The 12,066-nt window shown below is 40.4% G+C and overlaps 1 protein-coding gene across 5 annotated transcripts in view; it reads left to right on the top strand.

Annotated features, from left to right (window-relative positions):
• Positions 1–1,927: 1,927 nt before the first annotated feature.
• The window catches only part of MICU3 (mitochondrial calcium uptake family member 3), a 47,431-nt gene continuing 37,292 nt past the window's right edge, over positions 1,928–12,066 (top strand). For 4 of the 5 annotated variants that reach the window (XM_048941553.1, XM_048941549.1, XM_048941552.1 and 1 more), the window contains exon 1: positions 1,928–2,248. In XM_048941553.1, the coding sequence (XP_048797510.1) occupies positions 1,964–2,248 (285 nt within the window). In that variant the 5' untranslated portion in view covers positions 1,928–1,963. The remainder of the gene's footprint in view (positions 2,249–12,066) is intronic. The other variant, XM_048941548.1, reaches the window with a different exon arrangement.

Below are 12,066 nucleotides of genomic sequence, written 5' to 3'. Positions count from 1 at the left end.
TTTTCTTAGAAATCGTACTAAATTTATTAAATGAGGTTTAGTTCTTATATTTTCTGAAATATCTGTATATGATTACATAACAAATTCACATTTTGTTTGCAGTAACATACAAAGACAGCAAAGACCTAGGAAAAACAAAAACAAAAACAGTACAACAGACTGAAGCTTGGGAAGAGTATACTTACAACAAAAGACAAAAAAACAAAACAAAACAAAACAAAAAACGAAGCTGCAACTGACCCCGGGAAAAAAAGTCCTTAAGACTTGAAATGTCTGCATGCAACTCATGAAATTTCAACACAGTGTAGGTGGCAATGCATGTTGTGCTAATGGAGAAAATGATGTGTCACAGAATGCTTGAAAAGGTCCTTGCCCATCAGCCTCAGCTAGGGTCAAAACAACTTCTTCTCAGTAACTTTTTCAGTACTTGAATATACGCTCAGGGCCATCCATGGCTAAGAATATGTAGCAGAAGTGAGGCTGCATACATTTTGTCCATGGTTTCCTTTGGGAGTTGATGGAAGGCCTCAAAGCACAGTGTTAGAGAATTGTGGGAGAAACTGAAATCTGAGGTCACTTCGAAAGGAATGGGATATATGCTTGAAAAGTGGGTAGGGGAATCCCACTGTTCTGGGAACCTGAGGAACAAAGGGAAGTATTGGAGGGAAAGGTTAGATGGATGCGGGAAGGCAGCAGTTTCTAGGGAATCAAGTAGTTAAACTGAGTTCCAGCTAAACAGTGTGATAAACAACCAAAGAAAAGGGACATTACCTGGCTCAGTCAACCTGGCCCAGTGAAAGTATTCTTTGCTGGCTAGTTTCTTAGCTCTCCGCTTCACATTTCATCTGCTGATACTGTGCCTCTTGCAACCAAGCACCTCCTATGGACATTTTATAGTACAGATCCAAAAATACTGACACTTTGTCAGCTTCCAATAAATTTAAAAACTGATGACTCAGTATAACAGATGTTGATATCACATACAACGCTATTTCATTTTGGTTTATGTGAAGTGTCTCACACTATTTTAAGTTTCAGCAGACTACAAACCTTTGTATATCTGCATCAAGATTTTTCAAGATTCGCAATCAGATCAGGACACCAGTAATTTTAAGGGACTGATGGACTCACAGGAATCTTCATTCTAATAAGTATAACTAAGGTCATTGAATGTTTTTGACTCAGCAGTAAAACAGCGAAAAATTTTGATGCTATTGTCACCTCTTCAGGCTTACAGCCCAAGTGAGGTATATTCAGAGGTTCTTTCCTTAAAGGTATTGGCTTCAGGCTTCTACTGGAGTGTATTCCAGGGTCATCCAGGAAGACCTCTCAAGTGTAACTACAAAAAGAAAAGAGAAGGTTATGGAATGAACTCCCCGGGGCAGTGGGCATGGCCCCAAGCTGCCGTGAGTTCAAGGAGCATTTGGACAACACTGACATAGGGTTTGAAATTTGGGTGGTGCTGTGTGGAGCCAGGAGTTGGACTTGATCCCTGTTAGTCCCCTCCAATTTGGGATGTTCTGTGTTTCCACGGCTCTATGCCATAAGGCCCACATATGAGCTCAGTCCCAGCTGAGCACATGGCCTTGCCCAACAACTTCGGCTCAGCCTGCCCAGACTCGGGGCGACACGACTCTCCTCACTCGGGCTGACAGCCTCTGATCCCCATCGACATCAGAGCCCACCACTGCCAGAAAGCACCCGGCTGCCTGCTGCTGCCTTGCCCTGAGGCCTCTCCTCAGGCACCAGGAACCACTGCAGAAGCTGTGACCGCCGCGCCGCCGCTGTGCTGCCAGAAGAGGCAGGGGAACATCTGGGCAGCGCTCCGGACCAAGGTACCGGCGGGCGGGGGCGGGGACTGGCGGGGGCTCTCCCTTCCCCACCCCTTCCCCGTTTCTCGCGAGGTTTTCGCCGGTCGCCGGCGGGGGCTGTGTCCGCCTGTCACCGGGGCGGAGCGGCGGCCATGGCCGCCCTGCGTACCGTCTTGCGGTGGCGCCGCCGCTTGGGCTCTGCACCTAGCGCCCCGTCGGCGCGGAGGCTGTGGGCCGGCGGCGGGGCCGAGCCGGCCGGGCCGAGAAGGTGGCGGCGGGAGCTGGGCTGGGCTGCGGGGGCGGCTCTCGCCGGCTACGCGGGCTATCAGCTGTCCGAGCGGCGGCGGCGGGAGTCCTCCCGGCAGCCGGCAGCCTCCGAGGCGGGCGGAGCTCGGGCGCTGCTCCCCATCCCCGTGGCGGCCGCTGCCAAGGAGACGGTAGGTGTGTGCGCGCCGCGCCCTGCCCGCCCCGCGGCCTCGCTCCGTGCCGCGGCCGGAGCTCATCCCGAGGCGGGGCGGGATCCCGGGGTGCTGCCAGCCGGTGGCCGAGCGCGGATCGAGGAACGCAGTCCCTCTCCCTCTCCTGCCTGTCACCCGGCATGGAGCCGGTCCGCTCTCAGAGGGAGGGGCTGCCGGACCACTGGACGTAGCGGGGCTGCCGGCGCCTGCGGGCTTTGGCTGCGCTGCGGGAGCGTCAGCGCTGTGCGCGCTGTTCTCTGCCTCCGGAGCTCCTCGGTATTTTTTTTTGTTTTTTTTTTTTTTTTTCAGCAGGCAGAACCCTGCTGGTGGCACAAAACCTGTGCGTTCTGTTCCTTGCGCTTAGAACAGTTATTTTTTTAATATCGGACAGTCAGTCTTGCAGAAGGTTTGTGCAGGGCTTTGGGGGAAGCAGCGGTGCCGGTTAGGTGTGTTGTGCTGAGGTTGGGCTGGTTCAGCAGGAGCACTGCCTGGCCGGCCTGGTAACTCAAAATAGCTCGTGTGAACTTGGAAATTTTCAAGCAGGGAGAAACTCCAGCACAGTGCTGTTCTTAGCAAATGATAATCGTTTTGTTTGTTTGTTTTTAATTATTATTTTTATTTTTATGACATGCGTCATATTTTTTAAAATGTCAAGAGCCAAGATTAGTTGATCTCCCAGGATGACATCTTCTCACACTGCTCATCACTGTTGCACGCCGCCTGCTTTCTCTACATCAAGCTTGTTATGTATGGGAAGAGGATTGGTGTTTTTGCAGTGGAGGCGTTGTGTGGTTAATGCCTCAGATTTCTAGCCAAGGGCAGCTTCTGTGGGCAGTATTGCTCCTAAAGGAGAGGTGAACCAGGTACTTTTGACTGAGCGTTTGTTGTTTTGAGTGTGCTGTTAGGGCACAGAGAACCTAACAAACTCTTTCAGTCTTTCATGCTGTTTGATTGGACAAAACACTACTTCATTTGATTTATCCAGTCTTACGTTTTCAACTTCTTTTGAGGGAAACAGCTCTTGCATCCTAGAATAGCCACTAAGTTTAGTGTGAAATGTAATTAGGAATTTTCACTGACAAAAATTACAAAATGTTGAAGTTTTAAAGCCAGAAGTTTTAGAAGTCAGAATTAACACTAGATTTGAACTAATGTGAAGCAGTGTGTAAAATAAAATGCATCTTTTGTGTGTACTCTAAATGTTTTTGAGTGCTATGTGGCTGAATGTGAAGCGGGAGGAAAAGAAGTTACGTATGTTCCTATGCAGAAAGACTGTAATTAATTTGGTTTTCAGTTTGAATAACAAAAATATTTGAAGAAGTAGGTTGAGATGTACCCACTCAGTTTGTGTAGCCGGACTAAATGCACGAGGACTGACATCTTGGAATACTTGACTTTATGTTGCAGCTTTTAGTTTGAATGATCTCATTGATTCCTGAAAATCGCCGATTTGAGTGTCCAGTATTCCTGAAAAAGCATCCTTTCAATTCCTTTTCCCCTAAAGACAAGGATCAAATAGCTGCAGACTTCTTGTGTTGAGTTAGTAATTTCCTCTCCTTTTTTTTTTTTTAATTATTGATTATGTGCTGCAGAAGGATTTGTGTGGCAATTAAGATCATAGTTTGATACTGCATCTATCTGTTAGAGATACAAACAGCTTTCTGACCTTGAGATTCACCTGCCATCTGTACTCCATTTATGATTGCCCAGCAGATCTGTGGTGTTTTTCACTGCAGGCTTCTAAAATACCTCCAGAGGTGTCTTCTCAGGGAAGAAAAAATGCAAATATTGTGTTCAAGTTGCATTGAATGGTATTCATGATATTGTGCAATGGTAATATGCTGCTCCTAATTTTCTCTCTACCTGGATGCTTTTTCCACATGCCTTTTACTTGGATCATTGGAAGAAGCAGCTGATATCACTGCTCTCACTGCCCTAGTGAGTGACAGTCGCTGCTAGAAAGAATTACAGGGAATGATTTTTGCTCCACCTCTGGGACTTCATATTACAGATAGAAGTGCAGAAGCAACTTGGCTAACAAAATTAGTGCTTTTGGGTGAAACAATCTTTCTGAAACATTAATGATGGATAACTGAATTTGTAATAGTGCACAGTAAATTTGTAAGTGAAAACAGTATCATAATGCATATTACTTGTGATACTATTGACTACTTTTGATGTTTAAAATAGATATGGATAAGACAGTCTTTAATTAAATCCTTACTTCTTGAGCTGGCTTTCTGTGGAAATGTAATTAGCAGAATGACCTTGGTGTTTCATGTAGGCCACTCCAGCAGACAGCAGGATAGGTTTCTGGTCTTCCTAGACACTGAAAAGGATGTACGCATGTTTGTTTTTAACCCAGTTTGTTTTGATGTAAAAGAACAGCTTTCTTTTTGGAGGCCATCTGCCTCCAAATAATGTTCATGTGGCCATGTGGAAAAGTATTTTGAGCAGGCGAATCTTATGCAGTTAGTGTAATAATATACTTGTTTGACCAACTATGTTATTGGAGGTTTTATGGTAGAGAGTAAGATTTGCTACAGATGCAGCATGAACCTAAGCTGCCTCTAGGATTCCTTTTTCTCACATAGTTTTCTAAGAATAATATCAGTCCTGAAGACCAGGGGCTTATATGTAATTACATGGAGTAAAATCTTGGATATTCTAAAGAGCAATGGTTTTATTGTTGTATTTGTTACCAAAGTCCACAAAGCCTTCCACTTAATTTCCACTTAACTCCTATCTGACATTTCAAAACCAAAGTAAAATTCTGCACTCAGACAGAAAGATTCAGTGAAGACTGGAAGAGCTACTTTGCAGGTATGGAGATGCTTATTCAGAACAGAAACTTTTTGAAAGAACTGTTATTTTGATACAGATTTTTCTGTACTGTGATATTGACCCAAGAAAGGTGCTGATCCTGAAGATTTCAGACAGTATGCTTCTCATGAAACCTTTACCTTGTCAGGGCAGCTGTGTACCATGCTTTTTCACCAAAATATAATGTTATCAGAAAAACACAATCCCGTATCAGAATATTTGTCTTCCACTTCCTTGCTTTCATATTCCTTGCTTCCACTTTCATTTCTATAGTTTATAACTTATTATTAACTTATAACTAATATAGTTAATATTTTCTTGGAAATACCAACGATGACATATTTAGCATCCCCAAAGAGATCTTTTTTGTAACTGTGTTGTCATTCCATAAAGGTAGCAAATACCAGGTCCAGACTTCATGAAACAGCCTCTAAGAATCGCTTACTTCAGAGATGATTTAGAAATTAAAAAAGCGGTGGAGAGACAGGTACAGAGAATTTTCTTTATCAGGTTTCGTGAAGGCACACTTCAATTCCAGGAGAAGCTGCATAGTTTGGATGTTTCTAGAGGCTTTTCTTTCCCTTCTACCTCAGCAGTAGTGTCAAACTGTCTGAGAAAGTACTCAAAAGGTCAAGTTTATTTGTAGCAGCACATTTCTGACTGGATTGCATCATATATTTCCAACACTGTCAAATGAAGACCAAGACGTTAACTCCAAAACATAAGGCAAATTCCCTTAGGGAGCAGGCTATTTTGCCTGCTCTAAGGGATGCATGAAGGATCATTTTCACAAGGATCACTTGTAGTTAACTGTTTTCCATACACATTGTGTGTTTCATGCAGCAGGTCAGTTGCCAAATGTGAAAAAGTGGTTGGCTCTTTGGCTGATGTTGTTTGAAGCTCCTCACTGTGTAATAACCCTGACGAGGTTAGTGCTTGCCAGCCAGCTGCACCAAGAGTTGTGTTGAAGGAAAAGGCATGTTTACCTCTTGGCATTACTTCTTGTTCCTCAAGATGTTAAAAATGTATGTTGTATGTTTGGGATACTGCATGTTTCAGTCTTGCAGGCAGCAAAACATATGGACCTGTACAGCAAAATGTATGTACTAACTGAAACTTCTGGAAGAACTTCTGGAGTTTCAGTAAGTTGCAAGTCAGACTCATGTAAGAGGGACTGTTGGAGAATATCTGAGTGTAATATTTACTTCGGAAGATTTCAAGAATCGCTGTGCTTATGGATAAACACTGTTACCCCAAGAATTTCCTGTAACAGTATTTTATTTGAAAAGGGCCCTTTTCTCAACATTTAAAACACATTCCAGCTTCCTATGCTTATAAATATTTTAATATAATAATGTTCTTATCTCAGAGAAGAGGGATCAACTAACAGAATTGGTGGTTGTTCTACATCTAAGTACTCTACTAGAAATATAATTTCTGTAAGCATCAAAACAGTTTTGTCTTCTTCTGGGATTTTCCCACACTGGGAACATGACGTTTAACCTTTTGGCCACCCAGCATGAAAACAAAACTGTGCTACTTTTATCTACATGGGAGCATATTAAATAAGCCTCAAGTCAAATCTAAGTGAAGGAAGTAAGGAACAGCAGTGCTTTGAAAGCCTTTTTATTTTAATAATTTGCACAGGTTCTCATTGATGGAAGACAGATTACTTGCAAGCAAAATTCAAAGAAACGCACTCACTTGAAATAAATTACTTAAAGATTAAACTGCTGTAACATAACATATTTTTGACTGCAAGCAAAGGTACTTTTACTAGCAAATGTTGGCTTTAAAATAGGTTCACCTTCATGTCAGTTGGACAAAAGCAAAAGAACACTAATTCAACTTGGAATACATCAAACTGGTGGGTTTTTTGTGATACTGCTGGAGCTATTCGCTTCATGTATATGCATACTCAGTATGTATATTTTTATCTGTTTGTTTGTAAAATATTTTGCATTAGTTGTAGATATTCTTAGGATCTGAGCACTGGAGTATTACTCTGGGGTTTGATAATAGATTCTTTGGATTTTATTTTATTTTTTTCCAAACAGTAAATCCTATATCTGGTTTTTAAGCTTGTCTCTGTGGAAAAGTTAAATCTTTGGCCACAGAGTAAAACTTCTGAATTTCTGTCTTAACTGGATGTGAGACCAACATTGGGCAAAGAGTGTTTCTGTTGTGTTTTTTAGTAAGAAAGGTAATTATGCCATATTATATTGTCTACATCTTACTTTTACTGAACCTCAGCAGTATAATTACCATTTGCCAGTATTTTCAAATAGTTTGAGGTCATACCTACTGCAACGTTTTAATTGCTTTGATGTCACTGTGTGAGCTCATGTCTTGCATTAGGCCATTTTACTGCAGCAGAGTTACTGCATGGATTTCACTGTTAGGTCATACAGGTTAATACGTATTGTGCCAAATTCAGACAGATCAGAGATCTGATGTAAGAGAGCCAGTAAGGCAGATATGGGACCAGAAATGGAGATTCAGCCATGCTTTAAGGAAGTGTGAGTAGTATCTGGAAACTTTTGGTCAGAGCACTGGACTTCCATGGCTGTTTGTCAGCTCTCTATTGGTGGTTAGCATGTGAAAGATGAACCAAAAATGGGAATGAATTTTAGGTAGCAGTTTTGCTTGATAGAAAGCCTAGATTTGCCTCACTTACATTTCTGCTGTGATTAAATGGAGAAAATACAGAGGGATATTACTCTAAAAGAGGTGCAAGGAGTGTGTTCAAAGCTAATCAACTTCAGAATGTTGGGTGACCATAATAAAGACTGATCTTCTCAAGGACTGCTGCTCTGTGAGATGTGATGGCATTGCTCTTACTTTATCTTTTCTAAATGTGACGCTTCTAGAAAATGGATCTTAAGAATTATATGAAGTCTTTGAAATATGTTAGTGAGACAGCATTGTTATCATGTTTTCATTTGCATTATGAATTTGAAACTTTGGATGCCTTTAGCAGATACTTCATGCTGTTTGTAATATGTTTGTAGCAGAGACCATCAGTGGAAGGCATGTATAATTGAAGCATGATACTCCCATTCGGAGAAGTACCGTGTCAAAATTAGTTTGGTCTTCAGCTTATCAAAACATGGTAAATAAAAATTAAATTGATGTTAAAATGGACTTCTGGAAAATGATTTCCATTGTATCCTTTGTTGGGTGCTGGTCTGTGTGAAAGTCATTTAATCCATTTTAGGAAGTGCTTTTAAATATCTCTGTGTATGTAGGCGTGCGGATGTACTTTTATATGAAGGGAATATTGAGAACAGCAAGAAATTAGGCCAAGGCAAATTTGTTTGGCTTTTTTTTTTTTCTTTTTTTTCTTTCCTCCTTGGCTTATCAGCCAAATTAAGCTGTAATCTATCTGGTCCTGATTCTGCAGAAGGCAGGTGGAAGCTGGGACTGTACATAGCAGCACTTCAAAATGCTGCTGTTGGATTGGCACTGTGCTTCAGAAAAGGCGTAACATAAGGTGTGGGAGTGCAAATACCAAGCAATGAGACACAGAATTGGAAACAAGAAGAGCAGAAGGATGTGAGCTATGAGCTGTTTGATTACAACTCTCAGTGCATAGGTTTTTGTGAGATTGTGAAGATGATAATGCATTGTCTGTGAGAGCTATCAGGCCCCTCTTACCCCATTATGTCCATTCCCTTTGTGAAGGTGGAAGGATGGGAATTAATAGCCGTCAGCTAAATTCTTGTTTCTTCCTGCTAGTTCGGTGAAGCAAATTGGTATATGTGTGCAGATAAACAGGAGCTGACCTCCTACTTTAAAGATATTACTGCTGTTGGGAGGTGCATGACACTCTGTTTGAAGGAAATAACTATGTCCAGTTTTCCAAAGGTAACGTGATATGAGATCCTTATACTTACCAGGAAAGTCTGCTAAGAGGATTAATAAATAGAAGCATAGAAAAATTTCTTTTGTTTCTCAATGATATGTACTTTCAAGAAAGTTTTTGAAGACTGTTGGTGATTATAGAGAGCTTTAGTCTGGATAAGCTCTTGAAACTTCAAACAGAAGTTGGAATCCTATTGAATGATGTTCACTCCTTTGCCAACAGTACCTTCCATAAGGTACTCAGTGCCTGCTTTCTGTGTCTTGTTCTTGTGTATATTGGATTAGATAGTCGTGCTGCATACAGTGAGATTGCCTAACCTGAGCATAAATGTGAAATAAATTAACTGGGAGAAAATTATATTGCTAAAATTCTCATACTTGCCTCACTGAATTATGATTTCCCCAACGTTGGGAAGAATTGAGGACGTATTTTGTAATTGTGTTGAGAAGAATTCCTTAAATGAATGCTTAGAAAGATATGGGTGGAGGTAATACATTAGAATGTCTTGACTTTTTAATTAGCATATTAAGGACCTCATAATTACTCATGTAAGGAGTAATTACAGAGTCTATGCAAGACAAAGTTGCTATAAGTTTCATGAATGGATAACAGGAAATTGAGGAAAAAAATAATAGTATGCCTGTAGATGGTTTTACTTAGCTAATGCTTGTACCTGGGGTCTTCTGCAGCCAAACTCTGCTTAGCCTTAGGTTAACTTGAACATTTAATATATGAGTCCAGTGATCTAATACAGGAAGTTAAGCCCTGTATACATTTTTCTGAGTCCATGTTAGATCAGTAGCATAAACAGTTTGTTCTGATTTTGAAACTAGAAAGCTCAAGATACTGGTGTTTTTATTCCTCAGAGTAAAAATATACTGAAGCTGTAGTTTCCTTATCATGCTGACCTGGAGTAGGTGCAGGTTGCTGCTGGAAGAGGTGTCATGCTTTCATGATTTTCTATCAGTATTCCACATCATAACATCATGCAGTGCACTGGGAATTAGAGTTAATGCTGTAGTCCTGTGGATTGTTGATCTTTCCGGTCTCTTGGTCTCAGAAGAGAAGAATGAACTACAACTTCCAGAAGACTTCATTTTTCCATTTCCATTTTCTGTTTAGAGGGAAAGATGAAATGAACTGGGAGTCATGAGACTTCCCTCTTTGCTCCCTGATTGCTTTGCCAACAGTGTTAGAGCAAGGACTTTGGTTTCATAACTCTCTCTCTTTTGCATTCAAAATTCAATTTCAGTAGTATGGTATTATATTGTGTTATCTCACATTCTGCTACTATATATAATAAATTAAGTTGTTGTCGTTGTTTTTTTCTTTAGTTTGTTGCTGCCACTTTCCTTTGTCCAGGCCCATCTCCCTACCTTTTCCCTTTCCACCTCCTCCCTTTCCCAGGACGTGGGTCTACTGGTCTCTTTGCCCCCTGGTCACAGCCGAACCATATATTTTCTTTTCTATAATCTACAAATTCCTGTGTTTTGAAAGTAATATTCTTCTTGTTGGATAGACCCAGGAATTTATCTGTCTAAAAATAGCACCACCAAAACAAAAGTTTGTCAGACATATCCGTTGCCTTATCCAGTTTGACACTTAGCAAGTAGAGGATGCAAGTGCCAGAGCAAAGGCATGCAGAGTATTGAGAGGTATGGCTCATTTTGGTGGCTGGCCAGTATTTGTATTGAGTTTCAGTGACACTTATCTAGAGCATAAAATACTTGCATTGTTATATAGCCAGAGGGAAAAAGTAGATCGGCTAAAATGAAGCAAAAACTGAGTTTGGAGTACTTACATGAATTAAGTTTGAGCATGTTTTAATTCCATGTTTGCAGTATGTTGGTTTATGTTAGCACAGAGTACTTCCAGTTATGTTAAAGTATGTCTTTAACATATTCTCCAAGTACTTACAGTCATCAAAAAGTGAGGTGATGTTTCTTGAATGATGCATGACCTGCAGATTCTTCCGATTATGCATGACTGATTATGGCTGATTACAATTGATTACAAGTACTGTACGTGTAACATGGCCTTGAAGCAGTGTCTTTGCTGAAAGCTGGCTTTGCAGAGATACTGCTTTATTACTTATGCTTACAACCTGCATTTATTCAAAAGCATGTTTGTGATAGCAATAAAATAACATATATATCAAAAATAAGATAGATTATTAACCTTCAAATACAGGGGTAATCAATTATCTTGCAATAACTCTGCTGAAACAATTAAGTTGTGTAAATCCCACATGAAGGCATAGCTTGAATGCCACTGGACTGCAGAAGGATCAGTAAGACCACATTCAAACAGCGAGATAGCACATGAATGTTTTGACTTCCAAATGGGTATGTCAGAAGAGAATTCTTTGAGATTGTTGGGTTTTTTTTGTTTGTTAGTTTTTGGGTTTTTTTTTTGTTTGTTTTGTTTTGTTTTGTTTTGTTGTTTTGTTTTTTTCCTCTAGGGAGAGAGCAGCCTTCCAGTACCTAAAGGAGCTTACAGTAGAAATGGGGAGAAACTCTTTATCAAGGAGCATAGTGATAGAACAAGTGTAATGGCTTTAAACTATAAAAGAGTAAACTTTAAAAGAGGGTTCTCTAGAAACACGAAAAACATTTAGATATTTTCTTAGTTAAAAGACAAATAGATAGTTAAATTATTGCTACTATTTGCCTCTTCTTTGCTAATTCTGATACATGAAGTGTTTTAGATATACAGTCTGAAATGGCAAGAATAATGATGACAGTGGCAGAATGGGTTATTTCACTGGTAAGACACTGCATTCTTCTTTTTACATTCTGGGAGAAGTTTCCTGTGTCATTGCTTGTCCTTTTCTGAATCAATTTGGTTTTGATATTTTTCATTTCTGTTAAAATAAATACATAAATAAAATTAAGAAACGTGCCTTTTCTTCAAGTTCTTGAATCTTCATAGGAGCTTGCCAGGTTGTGAGCTGTGGAAAGTTTTCAGTTAGTGGTAACATATTTTCTGTTTAAATTTTTGACAGTATCAAATAAAGATGTAACAATTGAGAACACTTAAAGTTTTGTAATAACAAGTTTACAAATAGTCAGTGAGTGGCTTTGATTGCAGTGGATACTTGAAACAGTAG

The sequence above is a fragment of the Lagopus muta genome, chromosome 4, assembly GCF_023343835.1.
Source record: "Lagopus muta isolate bLagMut1 chromosome 4, bLagMut1 primary, whole genome shotgun sequence".
NCBI classification, from domain to species: Eukaryota; Metazoa; Chordata; class Aves; order Galliformes; family Phasianidae; genus Lagopus; species Lagopus muta.
This window is presented reverse-complemented; position numbering and strand designations above follow the sequence as displayed.